Source organism: Oncorhynchus nerka, linkage group LG20 (assembly GCF_034236695.1).
Source record: "Oncorhynchus nerka isolate Pitt River linkage group LG20, Oner_Uvic_2.0, whole genome shotgun sequence".
NCBI classification, from domain to species: Eukaryota; Metazoa; Chordata; class Actinopteri; order Salmoniformes; family Salmonidae; genus Oncorhynchus; species Oncorhynchus nerka.
The window spans coordinates 65,065,618-65,087,622 of record NC_088415.1 but is presented as its reverse complement, the minus strand read 5'-3'; the positions used below and the strand labels follow the sequence as shown (position 1 = coordinate 65,087,622).

Sequence of the window (22,005 nt, the reverse complement as noted above, 5' to 3'; positions counted from 1 at the left end):
ATAGGCCTACAGTCCCTTTGACGTATCATAGGCCTACAGTCTCTTTGACGTATCATAGGCCTACAGTCCCTTTGACGTATCATAGGCCTACAGTCCCTTTGACGTATCATAGGCCTACAGTCCCTTTGACGTATTATAGGCCTACAGTCCCTTTGACGTATCATAGGCCTACTACAGTCCCGTGAAAAAGTATTTGCCCCCTTTCTGATTTTCTACATTTTAGCGTATTTTTGATACTGAATGTTATCAGATATTCAACCAAAACCTAATATTAGATAAACGGAACCTGAGTTTACAAATAACAAAAAAAGATATACTACTTATATTTATTTAATTAACAAAGTTATGCAACACCCAATGCCCCTGTGTGAAAAAGTAATTTCCCCCTTACACTCAAAAACGAGTTGTGTCACCTTTAGCTGCAATGACTGCAACCAAATGCTTCCTATAGTTGTTAATCGGTCTCTCACGTCGCTGTGAAGGAATTTTGGCCCACTTGCCTGCAGAACTGCTTTAACTCAGTGACATTTTGGGGTTTTCAAGCATGAACTGCTCGTTTTAAGTCCTTCCACAACATCTCAATTGGGATTAGGTTTGGACTATATCAACAATGGACAAATAATGAAACAAATACCAAATAACTATTCATGGCTGGGAGAAGTAATTATTTATAATAAAAAGGATAGGGCTTATTACATAATCCACTAATTTATTGCAGCAGAGCAGCCACAGCTACTCATAGGGAAAGTAAATGATAGGTTAGGGCATTTTAGCTTATGTTTTGTGGTAATTACTACGGATTGCTACCCAGCTCTCATTTGTTTTAGTTTTTGTTTCAGTGATTGCACTGCCTATTGCTGCAATTAGCTAACAATGGTGACAGCTGACAATTAATTTGATCAATTAATTATATATTTTGGAGTAAGCCCCCCCATTTTCTGCCCAGATATTTTTTCACAGATATCAGACCCTGGTGGCATAATGGTATACTCCCAATTTGACCAGTTTCTGAGGGAAGTTCTCAAATTACCAATGACTGTTTTTGAGGCACCTTCCTTTGGCTATACTGAGCAAGCCACAAGAACTTGCTTTGCACAACAGGTGAGAGTCCCATCTACACAAAAAATGAACATCAATGTTCAAGTAAATTGAATGTACAGTGCATTTGGAAAGTATTCAGACCCCTTGACTTTTTCCCCTTGACTTTTTCCACATTTTGTTACGTTACAGCCTTATTCTAAAATTGATTACATTTGTTTTATTCCTCATCAGTCTACACACAATACCCCATAATGACAAAGCAAACTGGTTTTTAGACATTTTTGCAAATGTATTTAAAAAAAAAATGAAATATCGTATTTGCATAACTATTCAGACCCTTTACTCAGTACTTTGTTGAAGCACCTTTGGAAGCGATTACAGCTTCGAGTTCTCTTGGGTATGAGACTACAAGCTTGGTCTGAGAGTCCTTTAGGTGCCTTTTGGCAAACTCCAAGTGGGCTGTCTTGTGCCTTTTACTGAGGAGTGTCTTCCATCTGGCCACTCAACCATAAAGGCCTGATTTGTGGAGTGCTGCAGAGATGGTTGTACTTCTGGAAGGTTCTCCCATCTTCAGAGAGGAACTCTGGATCTCTGTTAGAGTGAACAACCGGGTTCTTGGTCATCTTCCTGACCAAGGCCCCTTTCCTCCGATCCCTCAGCTCTAGGAAGAGTCTTGGTGGTTCCAAACTTATTCCACTTAAGAATGATGGAGGCTACTGTGTTCTTGGGGACCTTCAATGCTGCAGACATTTTTTGGTACCCTTCTCCAGATCCGTGCCTCGACACATTCCTGTCTCGAAGCTCTACGGACAATTTCTTCGCTCTCATGATTTGGTTTTTGCTCCGACATGCTCTGTCAACTTTGGGACCTTCTATAGTCAGGTGTGTGCCTTTCCAAATCATGTCCAATCAATTGAATTTACCACAGGTGGACTCCAATCAAGTTGCAGAAACATCTCAAGGAGAATCAATGGAAACAGGATGCACCTGAGTTCAATTTTGTAAATAATTTTGTAAATAATGTAATTCTGTTTAAAAAAAAATAAAAAATCACTTTGTCATTGTGGGGTATTGTGTGTAGGTCGATGAATAAGGCTGTAACGTAACAAAATGTGGAAAAAAGGAAGGGGTCTGAATAGTTTCTGAATGCACTGTATACAACACGCTATTGGTATAGATACTGTATAGTGGGTGGATGTTGTAATTGTGTATGAAACATCCCATCATATTACTGTATTTTCTTTCTAGTACTACCCCATATGCCAAACCTGTATTTGATGTGTAACCCCATCCTCTACTGTATGTTGACAGAAAAAGGTCTCCCTCAACACATTCCTGGACACGCTGATGTCAGACCCTCCTCCTCAGTGTCTGGTGTGGTTACCACTCATGCATCGCTTGGCTAATGTGGAGAATGGTGAGCCACCACAGCATATTTAACACATTCATGGGATGGCTGCGGGTAGGAATGATAGGTAATTTTGTCTCATATCATCGCATTGAGTCACTACACAGTAGACATACAGAGCTCGCGCTCAGGAACCCATGCCCGAGCGCGAGCACACACACGCAGCCTTCCACCATCGCCCACCTCCCAACCCCTCATGAATGACAAGGAACTGACAACAGAATTAAAGTCTTACACACACTGATGATCACAGAACACCCTCCCTTATTTGATGTAAATCAAAAGAATGCTGTCTAATAGACCTGCAAAACATCCCAGTGCCATTGTTTTTTTATAAAGATATTGGTTGCACCAAATATGTATTTGTATCAACAACCGTTGGTGTGTGTGTGTGTGTGTGTGTCTGTGTGTGTGGTATATATATGCACATGTGTGTGTGTATGTGTATGTGTACGTGCATGCACGTGTTTGTGTGTGTGCCATGCCCCCTGCAGTGTTCCACCCGGTCGAGTGCTCTTACTGCCACAGTGAGAGTATGATGGGTTTCCGCTACCGCTGCCAGCAATGTCATAATTACCAGCTGTGTCAGGACTGCTTCTGGAGGGGGCATGCCAGCGGTTCCCATAGCAACCAGCACCAAATGAAGGAGTACACGTCATGGGTAAGGGGGGTGATGGGGTGGGGAGAGAGAGGGGGGCGTGACAGCATCAGGCCAGCCAGCCAGTGCAGCAACCATTTCTGCTTTGCTTCACCCAATGCAGTGCTATGGGGATGGTGATGAGACTGTGATTCAATTCTCTTACATTTTGGTCAATGACATCAAGTCCTGTATCACATTTTTGAAAGTCATTACTCTGTTTTTAAGTGCCTCTCCCTGCCCTCTCGAAATCAGACGTAGCATCTTTTTGGGTTTCTCCCAGAAATCGCCTGCTAAGAAGTTATCTAATGCTCTCAGCAAGTCTCTGAGCTGTGCATCCAGCAGAGAACCTTTACACCCTATGTTTCCCGACATGCCAGAGAAACCTCTGAACCTAGCCCACATTGTGTAAGTATGGTGTAAGTTGTGTAGGTATTCTATTATATTCCTACAGTAACATAGTAAAACTTGTATTCAATAGCACAATCCTCCTTTTCAATTTCAATACATTTCACATCCATCCCATCATCCCTAACTATCCCCTTATCCCCAAAGTAAATGTTGAAACGTTGTGAATTGTACGTACTGTATATCTACATGTTTTGTAATTGCCTTTATATACATTACACTACATGCTTCTAACACTCAAGTAATAACAATCAGTCAGTTGTCGGATGCACATGATCAATTCATGAGGCGGTAGGAATAACCACAATTGGTAAAACAGATGTTTTATCTTTGCTCAGTTTTTTGTGGGAAAATCAACAAAGACAATATGAAGACAAGGTCTTCTAGAACTACAGTATGTCTTTGATACATTCTTATACAAACCCTTAACAGCCTAAGCTGAGCCCAGTCTGTAGTGTGGCAATTCATTCTAATGGCTGACAGACAAATATTGATTTGGTCATCTAGACCCTTTTCATGTGGAAGTGAATTCAGTTGTACCACTTCACTGTGGCCTTTGTAGTGCATGCATGGGTGATCGTAACACATGTCTTTGTTCTTTTCTTGCTGCAAAATAGAGACACTTGGTAAGTTTGCTTTGAATATTTGCCTAGAATATGTAGAATATGCCTGTAGTACATTTAATTAGATCAACTCAAGTAATATAGAAGGTAGTGTAATATATTACTAGTAGCTAGTACAATATTATTTTGTCCTTATACAGTATACTATGCCCTATAGCTCCTGAAAGTCACTTCAGTTTTAGCACAACCTACTTGTGTGCAGTTTACTACCGATTTCTGCATCAGTTATCCCAACTCTCCTTTGTGCCACATGTGAATACCTTTTTAGGTCATGTAAACAATAAGATTATGAGGAGTCAATGACCTTTGGATGAGTGAAGAGGGAATCCACACCCACGCATTGTTTACATAACAATATTGTCACAATCAGAAACTGCCCTGACTCCCCAGACCCATTCAATGCTCCGTCAGACTTCTGAGACCTAGATCAGAAAGACACAGGCACACACACACACACTATCTCTCTCTCTCTCTCTCTCTCTCTCACACACACACACACACACACACACAGACTCTCTGTCATGTTGGCTGTTTGAACATGATAAAGTTTGTCTCCTGCACAGGCCTCCCAGACCAATGAACAGCACCAATGACTTCATGCTCTCCCACTCCATGCCCACGTCAGGGAACCCTTACTCCACTAAGAAGTAAGTATCTGAGATCAGAAAGACTGCAACGAGGCCTGATGCAGAATCAGGTTACCTGACTACATATTCATCATGATTAAAGATTACTACATCCACTTAAGTCCCCTGAAAGTCCACATATACATATTCATTCTACTAACCAGTCCTTATTTCTGTAAACCTGTATGGTTGTATCTGGCTGGTTGGTACAGGGTAGAGTGTTGGTGGAGGTGTGTGTGAGTGTGAGTGTGTGCCTGGGTCAATTGTTGTGTTTGTGTGTGTTGCTCCTTTCGCGGTCTCACTCTTTTGTCTGGTGTAAATAGCTTGCCTTATAAAACCAAGAATAATGAAGCTGAGCAGAGAAAACAGTTGGCTAGGGCTGCTCCAGATCTGTTGAAAGGAAGGGGGTAAGTAAACCCAGTGACCCAAGGGTGCCTACTGCCTGTGATAATGGTTTGGTGACTCAAATGCATGCACAAACTAATTTAGATAGATATAGGCTTTAATTGAAATGGAACAATATTCCTTATATAGCGCATTACTTTTGACCATGCTCAGGCCTGTGGGGCTCTATTATAGGGAATATGGTGCCATTTCAGACGTAGATATAGTCATTGTAGAGCGTACGCTGTAGTGCTCATTGTCCCAGTGGAGCCATTCACTCTTCTGGTTTCCTACAGTGTAGATGGTTTTACACAGTGATACTCAAGGGGCTATTTGAAAGATGCTAGATAGTGCATGTATAACAAAGACCATTGACCATTCATTAGGGTAGAGTATCTTCTATTACAGTCATTTTCATACGTGTCCCACGTTACCTGGGAGAGTGAAGCTAACTTCTGCAAGTCACTAATATTAGCTTGGAGTCTCTCTCTCAAGTTTCTTTTTACAATGATTAACATACAACTACACTCCTTTTGACTTACTTTTTGTATCCTTTTATTTTCTGTTTCGCTGGCTGGTAGTGTCAGCCTTGGACTCAGGAATAGTACAAGTGCACGGTAGATACACACACACACACACACTGAGCGAGCCAGGGAAATTTACAGGAGAAGTTACATGCATAGTTATCTGGCGTCAGTGAGTCCTCATCTCTATGTATCGGAGCTGCACCTGTACTTGATGCTAGTTTAAGGAAAGAGACAAAGGACTCCATTGGTTTAAACACTGACCTCATTTGTAGAGCCAGGTTTCTAAAGATATGTACCTTCAGTGGATGTGATGATTAGTAGAGGTTGTACGGGGTCATTTGTTGACGATGTGGTTAAGGTGGGGTTTTGGTCTTGTAAGTCAGTGGTAAACAAACAGTACTTAGCAAAAAATCACTCATTCTTGTCTTGACAATCTTATTGAAATCATTAGCTTTATCAGACAGAGTGGCAGTTAGTGCATGACGACGCTTTGCATCTTGGCGCTATAGGTTATTTAGCACATTTTTCAAAATGTCAAATGAACGACATATCAATGTTTTGACATTCATTTCACAGTTTTTCAATGTTTTGACATAGTACTTTCACAGTTGAAAACCTAAACACTGTCTATTCAGATAACAATTCCCATAAAGGGATTATAATACAGGATTAGAGATATAAATGCATGTTTTCTTTTCTCTCTGTGTACTGTAAATGATTTGAAAATGCAGTACGGGTACAGCATCACCTTCCTATCCATAGTATTAGTATCTAAAGAGAATACAACAGGGACAGCATAACACAGTTTTGTGTTTTCTTCTATTGATCATTCAAAGACTGAGAAGACATTGTGTCTCTCTCCAGACCTGTTCTTGTCCGGTTCTCATCATGTGTGCCGTTTGTGTTTGTGTTCTGAAACCCTACACTGTTCCAGGTTAAACTACAGTCTCGATGTGGCCGATAGACTGGCTGATGAACATGTTCTCATTGGGTTGTATGTGAATCTCCTACAACACAACCCCACGTCATGGTTAGTCTGGATTCCTCTGTCTGTAAAGTAACAGTGGAAAGTACGAGCTACAGTGCCTTCAGAAAATATTCTTACCCCTTCACTTATTCTTATTTAATAATTTCACCTTGTTTTCCCACACACCTGGTTCACATTCCCTCATCAGACTAAATGTATATTACCCTCTGTTTCCCCCATGTCCGTGTGTGGAATTGTTCTTCGTGTAGGGTGTTACACTACAGGCTAGCTTGTGCTAGGTTTGTTTGTTTTGTTTAATCCAGTTCATGTTACCGTGGTTGTGCTTTGTGCTGCCTCCTCGCCTGTGCCTTTGGGCCAGGGTGTATATTAAAGTTCTCCTGTTATCACCCATCTCTGCTCTCCTGACTTCCCGGGCAACCAGTCACTCACCCCGTTACAGTAAAAAATGATAAAACATAATTCCACTTTTACATTATGGGGTATTGTGTGTTGGCCAGTGACACAAAATCTAAATGTAATCCATTTTAAATTCAGGCTGTAACGACAAAATGTGGAAAAAATCAGGGGGTTTGAATACTTTCTGAAGGCACTGTATTCACATTGTATTTACACCACCCCTGGCACGGCTCTCCCTTTATTAATTGGAGCTACAAGCTTTAATACTGCATACACTACTCACATCAAGCAGAATAAATGAAAAGTGTCTATTCACAAACCATTGACGTGTCTTTTAACAGCTGACATACAATAATGTAGCTAAGCCATTCGAAAATGTAACACTTTTTTCATTCACCATAATGCTTTTGCCAGCTGTTGTGCTACTTAGCAATCATTTTTGAAGGCTAAATCAACATTATCTTGCTCATTAAGTTGTTACAGGGCTGTAGAAAGTTGCATTTGTTTTGCTCTTCACATAGTAAAAATCTAGTTTGCTGCCCTAGAATTGTCATTTTAATGTGCTTATGATGACAGCTTGGAATTTGCTGCTTTTCCTTTGCTTTGATAAGTGGCAGTAGTCAGTTCTTTTCAGAGAACATCTGTGTATGTTTGTCCTCTATTAAGAACAACTTGGGCCGTTACATTAAATAGTTTGATTGGATTTAGATTCTTGGACTAGTGCGTGTTCATGAGTTGCAATAAATGCTGTACAATAGATCTCAGTGTTTTCAACAGTTTTGGGATTGTTCCTTTTCTCTGAAAGGAAACTCAGACCTTAACAAAATGATCCAGTGGAAGCTACTGACCGTTTACTGAAGCATCCATCCAAATGGACTATTTTGTAAGGGTGCTAAGATTGTTGGAATCATCTGCTTTAGTCCTTGCTGTTCCTCTCTCCTGCTGCCTCCGCCTCTCTTGACTCTGTGTAGTAGGATCATCTTAGAGATCTTTCTGCAGATTCGAAAATACTTACAGTTTCAACTGCATGTTACCTTCCTTAGCGTTTGTATAAGCTTAATGTTGTTCTTTAGTGCGTATAGTATGTGTGTGTGTGTGTGTGTGTGTGTGTGTGTGTGTGTGTGTGTGTGTACGTGCGTTGGTATCTAGCTGCTTTAAGGCTTTGGCAAAATGGCTATAATTTGTCCCTAAATAGCATCACCAATTGACAAACAAACTAACAGTGTTTGCATGTAAATACTGTGCATTATACTTAACTAAACAATCACACAGACACACTGTTCCAATTATCATTTCCATGAGGAAATTCCCATGAAATATTCTTTCCCAATGTATATACAGTAATGTAAGTACAGTACAGAACTACTTTTTATATTTGGCTGCGGTAAATATATAGGTGGAAGTGTGACTCTGTCTCCTCTCCTCTCTCCACCTGTAAACAGTTTGCTGGAGAGCAGTAACCACCAGGATGAAGAGCACAGTCTCATCGCCCGCTACGCTGCTAGACTGGCCTCTGACGGAGCCGCCGTGGTGAGACGCATGCTATCTGAGGGCATAGAGGGAGAAAATACCATGAATAGCAACCTGACATCTTTATGTGCACAGCACAAATACACATTTGTTCCAATTGTCTGTCTCTGAAGATAAAAGTTGAGCGTGGGCCCTGAGTCAGGCCACCCAGTCAGGAAAAACTTGTGCCCCTAAGCGTATGAGGTGGTTTATGAGTAACTTTGAATAAGGAAATGACATCAGCAGGATTAACCTCAGTACAATAGATAATGTCATGTGTCCCTGTGTGTTATGGTAATGTCATGATCAAGTCATGTGCCTCTGTGTTTTACAGCAACAAGCCCAGCAGCAGAGGGTCCCCAACGACATCTCTTTCACTCTGGACGCCAACAAGCAGCAGAGGCAGCTTATTGCCGAGCTGGAGAGCAAAAACAGGTCAGGGATGGATTCCCTCTGAATTCGCTTTTCTCTCTCTGTTCGCCTCTTTTTCACAAACCTGCCAATCGTGCCAAATTACAAGAATGGTGATAGCTTACTTAATGTTCTACCCAATGTGCTTCTCACACAAGCTGTGGTCGCAAGTTATTCTAATAGGCTGTAGTAGGGCTGTGACAATTATGGAATTTTGGGTAACAGTCAATTGTCATGCAAATAGCCACGGTTATTATCATAATTGTAATTGGTTGTAAAGTGTTTTGAACTTCTAATGCATTTTTCAAAATTAGCTACGACACTAAAAAAATGCAACAACACAGCTTTATGAATGGTTTTGAACGCTTGGAACTTTTGGAAATGAAGCATATCCTCCCGACCATGCCGTTCTGCTTGTAAAATGAGCAGAACTGCACCAAACTTTACCCACTTGTACAAATTAAACTGCTATTGGGTGAACTATATCTACTTGAATATAAAGTTGAACTCCCCTTCTTTTAAAATTATTTTCACGATTGTGACGTTGTTGTTTTGTCGGTTACACGATTATACACGTTCATACCGTGCCTGTGCCATCCCGGGTATACGGTATTACCGGTGATACAAAAAAAAAAAAAGTCCCCAATGGGCCTCCCCTCCCGAATGGCGCATGCGGTCTAAGGCACTGCATCACCACAGATCCTGGTTCGATACCGTGCTGTGTTGCAGGCGGCCATGACTGGGAGACCCGTGAGGCAACGCACAATTGGCCAAGCGTTGTCCGGGTTAGGGGTGGGTTTGGCCGGCCGGGATATCCTTGTCCCATCGTGCTCTAGCGACTCCCGTGACAGGCCGGGCGCATGGGGAAAAAGCCCCCAAGAATTCTATAACCAAAAAGCTAACCAGATGCTAACAAGTACTAAGTATATAGTGGATGCTAGGTAAATGCTAACGAGCTCATAAATGTATTCAAGATTCTCAAAAGGCTACTTACTCACATTTTGCTGCACACACAAAACAAATACAATACGGCAGGGATGTCAAGCTAGGAGGGGATTTTCTCTACTATTACCAAGATTTAAGAAGCTTGATCTTGCAAGGTAACATCAGCCCCTTGGCTAGCAAGTTAGAAAACCAAGTACGCAGCTGGATAGAATTTATTTGGTACATCTTAATGAGTTATTTGGTAACTTAATAGTGATAAGATATATAGCTGACAAAACAGTCAATTTCATACAAGTTTAACTTGATCATCTCCTTAACTTGCGCTGCAGGGGAATATGACTCTGTTCTGCTTCTTTGTTAACAACCACACGTGACTGGCTCAACAGCTGTTTCGGTGAACTACCGGTAAGCTTCACGATAAAACATGATCTAACAGGTGAAATGAAAAATGCGATTTGCTTCATCTATTTAATGCACAAGTTGACTGCAGGTATTTATTTAAAAAGTACGCATTTGAAAATGTATTCAAAAACAAAACCACACATTTTTTCCTACGGTATTGAAAATCATACCATGAGCATTTCAAAATACTGAGGAATACGGTATACTTCCCAACCCTAGTGACAGCCCTTGGCTGTAGCCCTGTTTTCATGGTAGTACCAGAACAATTTGACAGCAAGTCAAATTACTTGATGTGGTTGTGGTAGACTTAATATAGTCAAGCTAGCTGTTAATAATAATAATAATAATAATTTGGTGCTTAGGAAATGTCCTATTTCACACATGTACAAGTTTATATATTATATGCATGTGTGAACTGGAAATCTGTTTTTTTGCATATCCCAACTCCCCCTAAAGTGGTTCACGGCCAGGGTCAGTCATTATCAACAGCAACCCTGGAGCAATTAGGGTTAAGTCCCGTGCTCAAGGGCACATCAACAGATTTTTCACCTTGTCAGCTAGAGGATTCAAACAAGCAACCTTTTGGTTACTGGCCCAACACTCTAACCACGAGGTTACCTTCCGTCCCTAGACCCCACCTGTAAGCCAAAACACACCATCTTAAATGCACAAAACAAAACTATACTGAACAAAAATAAAAATGCAACATTCAACAATTTCAACGATTTTACTGAGTTACAGTTCGTTGAAGGAAATCAGTTAATTTAAATAAATAAATTAGGCACTATTCTATGGATTTCACATGACTGGGCAGGGGCGCAGCCATGGGTGGGCTTGGAGCCAAGCCCACCCACTGGGGAGCTAGGGACAGACAATCAGAATTTTTGCTCACAAAAGGGCTTTATTACAGACAGAAATACTCCTCCTCAGTTTCGACGGCTTATGGTAAATTATCTTGCAACAATTCTGGTGGACATTCTTGCAGTCAGCATGCCAATTGCACACTCCCTCAAAACCTGAGACATCTGTGGCATTGTGTTGTGTGACAAAACTGCACATTTTAGAGTGTATTTTTATTGTCCCCACCACAAGGTGCACCAGTGTAATGATCATGCTGTTTAATCAGCTTCTTGATATGCCACACCTGTCAGGTGGATGGATTATATTGGCAAACGAGAATTGTTCACTAACAGGGATGTAAACAAATGTGTGCACAACATTTGAGTTAATTAAGCTTTTTGTGCTTATGGAACATTTCTTGGATCTTGTAATTCAGCTCAGGAAACATGGGACCAACACTTTACATGTTGCGTTTATATTTTTGTTCAGTTATACTTCAGAAAGTTTACATATGTGATATACTAGCTTCAACTGGCATGTGTGTACGTGTGTGTCACAGAGAGATCTTGCAAGAGATCCAGCGCCTGCGAGTGCAGCACGAGCAGGCCTCCCAGCCGCCAACGGGCACCGCCCAACAGAACCCCACTCTGCTGGCCGAGCTACGTCTTCTCAGGTAGACCCATATCAAGTTTATTTAAAAAAAATAATTCCTGACCATGTAAAGGGACATTTAAATGTGTGTGCATATAAACTCAACAAAAAAATAAATGTCCTCTCACTGTCAAATGCGTTTATTTTCAGCAAACTTAACATGTGTCCATATTTGTATGAACATAATAAGATTCAACATCTGAGACATAAAGTGAACAAGTTCCACAGACATGTGACTAACAGAAGTGGAATAATGTGTCCCTGAACAAAGGGGGTGTCAAAATCAAAAGTAACAGTCAGTATCTGGTGTGGCCACCAGCTGCATTAAGTACTGCAGTGCATCTCCTCCTCATGGACTGCACCAGATTTGCCAGTTCTTGCTGTGAGATGTTACCCCACTCTTCCACAAAGTTACCTGCAAGTTCCCTAACATTTCTGGGGGGGAATGGCCCTAGCCCTCACACTCCGATCCAACAGGCCCTAGACGTGCTCAATGGGATCGAGATCCGGGCTCTTCGCTGGCCATGGCAGAACACTGACATTCCTGTCTTGCAGGAAATCACGCACAGAGCGAGCAGTATGGCTGGTGGCATTGTCATGCTGGAGGGTCATGTCAGGATGGGTACCACATGAGGGAGGAGGATGTCTTCCCTGTAACGCACAAGGTTGAGATTGCCTGCAATGACAACAAGCTCAGTCCGATGATGCTGTGACACACCGCCCCAGACCATGACGGACCCTCCACCTCCAAATCGACCCCGCTCCAGAGTACAGGCCTTGGTGTAACGTTCATTCCTTCAACGATAATGGTGAATCCGACCATCACCCCTGGTGAGACAAAATTCTTCAGTGAAGAGCACTTTTTGGTCTGGGGCTGTTTTTCATGGTTCGGGCTAGGCCCCTCAGTTCCAGTGAAGGGAAATCTTAACGCTAAAGCATACAATGACATTCTAGATGATTCTGTGCTTCATTTTGGGGAAGGTCCTTTCCTGTTTCTGCATGACAATGCCCCTGTGCACAAAATGAGGTCCATTTAGAAAGGGTTTGTTGAGATCGGTGTGGAAGAACTTGACTGGCCTGCAGAGAGCCCTGACCTCAACCCCATTGAACAGCTTTCGGATGAATTGGAACGCTGATTGCGAGCCAGGACTAATCACCCAACATCTGTGCCAGACCTCACTAATGTTCTTGTAGCTGAATGGAAGCAAGTCCCTGCAGCAATGTTCCAACATCTAGTGGAAATCCTTCCCAGAAGAGTGGAGGCTGTTCGCTATAGCAGCAAACGGGGGACCAACTCGATATTAATGCCCATGATTTTGGAGTGACAAGTCTGATGAGCAGGTGTCCACATACTTTTGGTCATGTAGTGTGTGTGTGTATATATATATATATTATGGTTGTTTTTCCTCAACCAGGCAACGCAAAGATGAGCTGGAGCAGAGGATGTCTGCTCTGCAGGAGAGTCGCAGGGAACTCATGGTACAGCTGGAGCAGCTGATGCTGCTGCTGAAGGTGCGTAAGAACGCACTATGCATGCCATACAGTTTAATTTCTACTATAATATAGGTCTACTCAGTCCCCTCTAGAATTCGCGATTCTGTGATCGCAACATTTTTGCAAAAGTATTTGCGAGGGCTTGAAAATTGTACCAAACACCGCACTATTTCTGCATAAAACTGACCCTGCAGCGCAGTACAAAAAGAGGGCTCGCAAATTCAACCAATCAGCGCACATTTACCACGTTTTTTAAATTATTATTTTTTAACCTTTATTTAACTTGGCAAGTCAGTTAAATAATAAATTCTTATTTACAATGACGGCCTACCCCGGCCAAACCCTAACGACGCTGGGCCAATATGGTTCAATCAAGTCAAACGTCAACAAACGTTTCCTCGTCAGTGCATTTTTTGCGACAAATTGGACAAAATCATTGCATATTACCATGCTAAATATCAGAATTGCCGCTGCAAAATCAAGCATTTTTTGCCCACAAATATTAGCTGGAGGGACTGGGGAGGAGAGAAAATAGAACGCACATTTCATTATTTGCCCACTAGAGGGCGCACTTCAACTTTCTCTGCGGAACTTCCCTGGTGTTAGTAAATCCTAAAGTGTTGCTCTGGTCTTGATAGGTCTTCCCTTCTCATCCTCTGACCATAGCCCATAACTCTGTCTTTATCAAAAATGACTTTGTGTTCCCCAATTTCTTCCATGTCAAGATATCGAGATATACGATTTAACAGACCTTCTTCTGGTCTGTCTACCCAAGGACATTGTTTTGATCATAGGATTATGACCACTGACAATATACAACCAACATCACTTTCACATAATAAAACAGTATATAGGATACTATTCAGCCGGAGTCAGTCACAACAATAATGGATAGAATTCTGACATAAACTGCTTACTCTACTGGCTTAAGTGGTAAGGCTATCAGGATCAATGCAATTCCAGTTAGCTCTACCTAGCATTAGAATGCTAGCATCAGACTTGCTTTAGGCCAAGGCAGAAAATCCCAATAGGTTTTTACATGTGAAAGAAATTGTCTTCATTGAATGATTATGCTATTGTGTGTTTTTTGGGACAGTAAATGAATAACATTTTTTCTTAACAGGAGGAGGAAAGGAAGCAAGCTGTAAGTCTGTCTGTAAAACCTAAAAATAACTAATGCTTCTTTCAAAGAGATGTGAAGAGACTTGAGGACAAATGAATGTGATTATATTGTGTTTGTTTGTGGTTTTGCTGACAATATGTGATCAGCTCTCATTGGAAATGAAAATGCAGCAGTCAGTTGAACTAACAGCATGTTAAATGTTTAGATCATTTTGATTTCATGAAAAGTGCTACTAAATGAACTTACAAGTCATTATGGCATGTGTGCTATGTTTGTTGCTCACCATTTATGGATGTATTTTAAAAATATTTTTTTTATATGCATAACCTAACAGCTTTTTCAGCACAGCTGGTCTGAACTTGAGGATTTTTTTTGCTCTATTACTGGGTCTTATAACATTGTAATTGACATATGGGAATGATAACATATAATTATTGGAGGTTTTAAGCAGTGATGATGAGTAGGACCGTGAGCTTTTCTTGACCAAAGCTACAATCCCCACTTTAATTTCCCCATACAGACCTATAGAGATTCATAACAGAATCATTCAGTATAAAAATAGCTCCACCAACATTAGATAATCACTGGTTGTTACTGCACTGGTGTACTACTACTACTACTACTACTACTACTACTACTACTACTACTACTACTACTACTACTACTGAAACAGTGACAGGAAGGGACACCTAGAGTCACACTAAAACCCCTACTTCCTGTTTCAGACTCAAGGGCCTGGCTCCCCCCGCTCATCCCCCAGCCACGCAGTCAGCCGGCCCATCCCCATGCCAACCCAGTCAGAGTCTGCCGGCACCACACCCACTCACACCCCTCAGGACTCACTCATGGGTGTGGGAGGAGACGTGCAGGAGGCCTTTGCTCACGGTAATACACACATGCATGTATTCACACACACACATACACAACTTTACAGATGAGAGTGGATTGGCCTACTCTGGTTCTGGAGAGCCACAGTCTTCACAGAGGCTCTGTTCTATCTCCAGGCCCCAGGAGAAACTTGAGAAATGACCTTCTCGTTGCTGCTGACTCCATCACCAACACCATGTCTTCATTGGTTAAAGAGCTCAATTCAGGTGATACTATAGTCTCACTGTTTCTATCTGACTTTTGAAAGTATACTTTGCTCATCGTTTCAACAGTTTAACACTGTGTTGTCTCCGTCAGAGGCTGGAAGTGAGACAGAGAGCAACATGGAACTGGTCTCCTCTCCCACTTCTGATCTTCTAGCACAGATGACCACTAAACCACGGTAAATACAGTATGCCATTGTATAGATGTCGCCGAAGAGGATGGCTGACGTTTTACATGCTCATAACCAATTGTGCTATTTTGCTAGATTTTTGTATGGTTTGTAACTTATTTATTTACTTATTTTGTACACAATGTTGCTGCTACCCTCTATTATGACCAGCAATAACTTTTGGACATCAGAACAGCGATTACTCACCATGAACTGGAAGAAGCTTTTTCCTTTCACGAGTCTGACGAGAAAGATATACTGCTCTCCCGGGAACAGGCCCAGATCCCGGTCATTTGCGTGAAGAAAAGACAGAGTAAAAGAGGACGCAGATCGGGCTGCCTACTGAGAATCCATAGGCAAGCGAGTAAACTCCTACTGCAATCCATTCTACTTGCTAACATGCTATCATTGGAAAATAAAATTGATGACCTACGATTGAGATTATCCTACCAACTGTAGGATAAGAACTGTAATGTCTTATGTTTCACCGAGTCGTGGCTGAACAATGGCACGTATAATATAGAGCTGCCGGGATTTTCCATGCACCGGCAGAAGAGAGAACCTACGTCTGTAAAGACGAGGGGTGGGGTTGTGTGTCTTTTTGTCAATAACAGCTGGTGTGCGATGTCTAATATTAAAGAAGTCATCGACAACGTTGTCCCCACAGTGACCATACGTACATATCCCAACCAGAAGCCATGGATTACAGGCAACATCCGCATCGAGATAAAGGCTAGAGCTGCCGCTTTCAAGTAGTGGGACACTAATCCAGACGCTTATAAGAAATCCCGCTATGCCCTCAGACGAAACATTAAACAAGCAAAGCATCAATACAGGATTAAAATTGAATCCTACTACACCGGCTCTCATGCTCGTTGGATGTGGCAGGGCTTGAAAACTATTACAGACTGCAAAGGGAAACCCAAACGCGAGCTGCCCAGTGACGCGAGCCTACCAAACGAGCTAAATCTATCCGCATACCGCCCCAACAGATCCACAGATGACGCAATCTCAATCGCACTCCACACTGTCCTTTCCCACCTGTACAAAAGGAACACTTACGTGAGAATGCTGTTCATTGACTACAGCTCAATGTGAGCAAGACAAAGTAGCTGATTGTGGACTACAGGAAAAGGCAGGCCGAACAGGCCCTCATTAACATCAACGGTGCTGTAGTGGAGTGGGGTCGAGAGTTTCAAGTTCCTTGGTGTCCACATCACCAACAAACTATCATGGTCCAAACACACCAAGACAGTCGTGAGGGCACGACTGAGGGCACGACAAAACCTTTTCCCCCTCAGGAGACTGAAAAGATTTGGCAGGGGTCCCCAGATCCTCAAAACGTTCTACAGCTGCACCATCGAGAGCATCCTGACCAGTTGCATCACTGCCTGGTATGGCAACTGCTCGGTGTCTGACCATAAGGCGCTTCAGAGGCCAAGCTTCCTGCAATCCAGGACCAATATACTAGGCGGTGTCAGAGGAAAGCCCATAAAATTGTCAGAGACTTCAGTCGCCCAAGTCATAGACTGTTTTCTCTGCTACCTCACAGCAAGCAGTACCGGAGCACCAAGTCTAGGACGAAAAGGCTCCTTAACAGTTTCTACCCCGAAGCCATAAGACTGCTGAACAATTTCTCAAATGTCCACCGGACTATTACATTGACCCCCACCCCCTTCCATTTCTTTTGTACACTGTTGCTACTCGCTGCTTATTATCTATGCATAGTCACTTCATCCCTGCCTACTAACTCGTACCGGTACCCCCTGTATATAGCCTCGTTTATTGTTATGTTATTGTGTTACTTTTTATTATTTTACATTTTTTACTTGAGTTTATTTGGTAAATATTTTCTTAACTCTTCTTGAACTACACTGTTGGTTAAGTGCTTGTAAGTAAGCATTTCACGGTAAGGTCAACACTCGTTGTATTCGGCGCATGTGACAAATAAAGTTTGATTTGATGCAGTATGCAGTATGTGGATCAGTACTTGACTTGGGCAGAAGCTCACCGGAACTGAGTTCTTGCACCTCATATAGAATATTAGCTCAAAAGTATTGAGGGGTTTCTGCACCTGAATATAAATGGTACCGGCACCCAAAATGAGTACTGGCACCTAATTTCAGTCCACGTCAAGCACTGGAGCAGATCTAGGAATCTATAAAGGCTGCACAATCATATATAGTATATTTTAGTATGGTAATGTTGGATTTACCTCCATAGTGTTGGTGGCAGGAACACTGGTGGAGTTGAGGAGGAGTGCTATGAGAACGATCTGGTTCAGGTGCTGGAGGATGAGCTGAAGATGGAGGAACTACTAAAACACAGACAGGAGCAAGAGAAAACCAGCATGGTGAGCTATGGTTAAATATATTTAAAATGAGGGGAAATAGTGCATTACAAAACATATTCCTAATATTATTCTTTGAAATCTTCTCTCTTCGTCTTGGCTATGTTCCTGGTGCTATACAGGTGACATTGCAGCAATGACCATGCTGAACCAGTTTTGTGGTTAAGTAGCCTAATTAATTTCTCTGTGGTCTTCTACATCTTCTCACAATTTCTCACTACACTATATGCCAACTCAGATGGGCAGAGTATTTAACTCCCTATCCTCTGAACAGGTAAACAATATGCGAAGCAACATAAGTAGAAAAACACTGGAAGATGGATGAGAAGAGAAGGCACTGAGAGGCTTATGAGGAGATGATGGTCTGCGAGCATGCATGATCTCCAAGTCAAGCTGAAGAAGAAGTGACAGGAAGGAAGGATCAAAGTTATGACACTGCTAAATCCAACAATAGAATACATAGTTATATTATGTAAAGATCTATTTTTAAAACCAACAGCATATTTAAGTGAATACTGTGAACCGATATGGAGAGATCATATAACAACAGAGCTGTCTATTATACCACCGGTGCCATAAAATCAAGTAACTTTATTGGGAAGTATTTGTTGATTTTTAATCATATTATGTTTAGGTAAGAGCTGAATTGTGAAAGTATATGTTGTTGGTGTATGGTGGACAAACCAGGCCGTTGTGTTTCAGTGAGATGCTTTTGAATCCAAATATTAACCTGGTGTATGTGTAAACTGAGGCACAACTGTCTATAACCTAGAGGTTAGCTATAGTATGTCTGACCGCTATGACCAGGTTGGCCTACCAGTCCAAGGATTTTTAACTACTGGTGTTGTTTGGCTTTTGTATGTGTTGTTTGACCTTTTATCTTTGCTTTTAACCAATTGAAAGAGTGGCTTGTCAGAGAATGTATTTCTTTTGACATATCTCATATTGTGTGCACTGCCTTAGCTGATTAGCCGAGCTCACCTTTGGATGGGGTACAGACAAACCTTCAATGCAACATGTAGCTAACATTGTTTCTGCCACTGTTAAAATGCAAATGTTCATCACTGTCAAAATGACATTGTTTAATTCACCCATAAATATAGTAGTTAAATAGTACTAGCTATATTAGGTAAGAACTTTGTGGCAGAAGGACAATGTTATTTATGTCTTCTGCATTTTGTGTTTGCCACATTTCATATTTAACTGAATTCCACCTGGTGTATTGCGCCTGTAGGTGATACTAAGCGAATGAGACCGTATAGGAAGAACAAGCTGAACTTTTTATAAATCTGATGCTGGAAAGTGATATTGTCTACTGGGGGATTTCGTTAACTAATAGCTATATGTTGATGAAGAGTTATAGTTGAGTTTATTTTATTAATACCTGCTTGAGATTTAAAGATGTGATGACAGACATGAAATTGGAGTAGGAAGTACAATACCTTAAAGAAGAAAAGAATGGAAACATTGTTCATAGCACTTCAGTTTCAAAGGTTTACACTTGCAAGAACGGAGAACATTGTTTGTTTCCCATGTTTCAGAATCAATATCTACTGTCTTACCATAGATTTTGAAGTTGCTTTTTCATTTAAATGTTCTGACCAAATTATTTGCATTTTTTCTGCTCACTCACACACAAATCTCTCTCAAACATACACTCAAAGACACTCACAGTCACACTCTTGATACCTGAGATCTGTGTGTGTAAAATGTTACCCAGGTGCAAGCCAATTTGAAATCATAAATGTGTGAAATATATGTAGTATGATTTTCGAGCTAGTTCATATCAGTGATTTTGCATGTTGGTGATGATGCATAATAAAGAATTGACACAACATGAGAATGTTGTCTCTATGAGCTCTTTCTTGCTTCTTTTTTCCATCACTTATGAAAGGCACCTGGCACTGCATAGCCTGGAATCAACTGAAACAATGGTGAAATGGAGCACATCAGTTTGTATTCTGGGCTAGCACTATGAATTCCCATAGGCGTGGTTTACTGCTCCACATTTATTATCTGACACTAGTTCACTGCTGACAGCTCACGGCCTCTAATTCATCACATACCATCCCAGCTAGAACAAAAAAAGCAGACAACCATTGCTAGATGAGATCATTGCACTCATACTTTTGTATAACTGCCCACATACAGTAGGTGTATCTCTTGGCTTTTATTTTTATTTCACCTTTATTTAACCAGGTAGGCTAGTTGAGAACAAGTTCTCATTTACAACTGCGACCTGGCCAAGATAAAACATAGCAGTGTGAACAGACAACACAGAGTTACACATGGAGTAAACAATAAACAAGTCAATAACACAGTAGGAGAAAAAAAAAGAGTCTATATACATTGTGTGCAAAAGGCATGAGGAGGTAGGCGAATAATTACAATTTAGCAGATTAACACTGGAGTGAAAAATGATCAGATGGTCATGTGCAGGTAGAGATACTGGTGTGCAAAAGAGCAGAAAAGTAAATAAATTAAAACAGTAGGTAAATTGGGTGGACTATTTACCGATGGACTATGTACAGCTGCAGCGATCGGTTAGCTGCTCAGATAGCAGATGTTTAAAGTTGGTGAGGGAGATAAAAGTCTCCAACTTCAGCGATTTTTGCAATTGGTTCCAGTCACAGGCAGCAGAGAACTGGAAGGAAAGGCGGCCAAATTAGGTGTTGGCTTTAGGGATGATCAGTGAGATACACCTGCTGGAGCACGTGCTACGGGTGGGTGTTGCCATCGTGACCAGTGAACTGAGATAAGGCGGAGCTATACCTAGCATGGACTTGTAGATGACCTGGAGCCAGTGGGTCTGGCGACGAATATGTAGCGAGGGCCAGCCAACTAGAGCATACAGGTCGCAGTGGTGGGTGGTATAAGGTGCTTTAGTAACAAAATGGATGGCACTGTGATAGACTGCATCCAGTTTGCTGAGTAGAGTATTGGAAGCTATTTTGTAGATGACATCGCCGAAGTCGAGGATCGGTAGGATAGTCAGTTTTACTAGGGTAAGTTTGGCGGCGTGAGTGAAGGAGGCTTTGTTGCGAAATAGAAAGCCGACTCTAGATTTGATTTTAGATTGGAGATGTTTGATATGAGTCTGGAAGGAGAGTTTACAGTCTAGCCAGACACCTAGGTAATTATAGATGACCACATATTCTAGGTCGGAACCATCCAGGGTGGTGATGCTAGTCGGGCGTGCGGGTGCAGGCAGCGAACGGTTGAAAAGCATACATTTGGTTTTAATAGCGTTTAAGAGCAGTTGGAGGCCACGGAAGGAGTGTTGTATGGCATTGAAGCTCGTTTGGAGGTTAGATAGCACAGTGTCCAAGGAAGGGCCAGAAGTATACAGAATGGTGTCGTCTGCGTAGAGGTGGATCAGGGAATCGCCCGCAGCAAGAGCAACATCATAGATATATACAGAGAAAAGAGTCGGCCCGAGAATTTAACCCTGTGGCACCCCCATAGAGACTGCCAGAGGACTGGACAACATGCCCTCCGATTTCACACACTGAACTCTGTCTGCAAAGTAGTTGGTGAACCAGGCAAGGCAGTCATTAGAAAAACCGAGTCTACTGAGTCTGCCGATAAGAATATGGTGATTGACAGAGTTGAAAGCCTTGGCCAGGTCGATGAAGACGGCTGCACAGTACTGTCTTTTATCGATGGCGGTTATGATATCGTTTAGTACCTTGAGCGTGGCTGAGGTGCACCCGTGACTGGCTCGGAAACAGTAAGCTATTGTCAGTAAGATAGGATCCCTATCAAATAGGGAATTATGTCAACTTGAAGACTAAGAATTAAAAACAGTCTAGAAAAAAATGCAGGCATCAGTTGGTATTGAACATCTGAAAGTCTGTCAAATAATCCCTTGGGCCAAAGAAAAGACCTTTGACTAATCACTTCAGCCAAGGTCATCTTGCTAATGCTAATGTTTTTCATGCTTTCTTGCTCCTGATTTTTGAAACGGATACCATCGTCTCA

The 22,005-nt window shown here is 41.8% G+C and overlaps 1 protein-coding gene across 9 annotated transcripts in view; it reads left to right on the top strand.

Moving 5' to 3' along the window:
• Positions 1-19,881, top strand: part of LOC115102969 (dystrobrevin alpha-like) — a 30,719-nt gene extending 10,838 nt beyond the window's left edge. For 3 of the 9 annotated variants that reach the window (XM_065005685.1, XM_029623464.2, XM_065005684.1), the window contains exons 6-22: positions 947-1,101; positions 2,353-2,458; positions 2,944-3,110; positions 3,370-3,494; positions 4,681-4,764; positions 5,067-5,150; positions 6,589-6,684; positions 8,481-8,568; positions 8,882-8,982; positions 11,705-11,818; positions 13,212-13,308; positions 14,414-14,434; positions 15,139-15,298; positions 15,418-15,507; positions 15,599-15,683; positions 17,898-18,027; positions 18,299-19,881. In XM_065005685.1, coding sequence (XP_064861757.1) covers positions 947-1,101; positions 2,353-2,458; positions 2,944-3,110; positions 3,370-3,494; positions 4,681-4,764; positions 5,067-5,150; positions 6,589-6,684; positions 8,481-8,568; positions 8,882-8,982; positions 11,705-11,818; positions 13,212-13,308; positions 14,414-14,434; positions 15,139-15,298; positions 15,418-15,507; positions 15,599-15,683; positions 17,898-18,027; positions 18,299-18,349 — 1,754 coding nt within the window. In that variant the 3' untranslated portion in view covers positions 18,350-19,881. Of the gene's footprint in view, positions 1-946; positions 1,102-2,352; positions 2,459-2,943; positions 3,111-3,369; positions 3,495-4,680; positions 4,765-5,066; positions 5,151-6,588; positions 6,685-8,480; positions 8,569-8,881; positions 8,983-11,704; positions 11,819-13,211; positions 13,309-14,413; positions 14,435-15,138; positions 15,299-15,417; positions 15,508-15,598; positions 15,684-17,897; positions 18,028-18,146; positions 18,186-18,298 lie in introns of all 9 variants that reach the window. The other 6 variants (XM_065005686.1, XM_029623471.2, XM_029623475.2 and 3 more) reach the window with 6 other exon arrangements.
• The last annotated feature ends 2,124 nt before the right edge of the window (positions 19,882-22,005 follow it).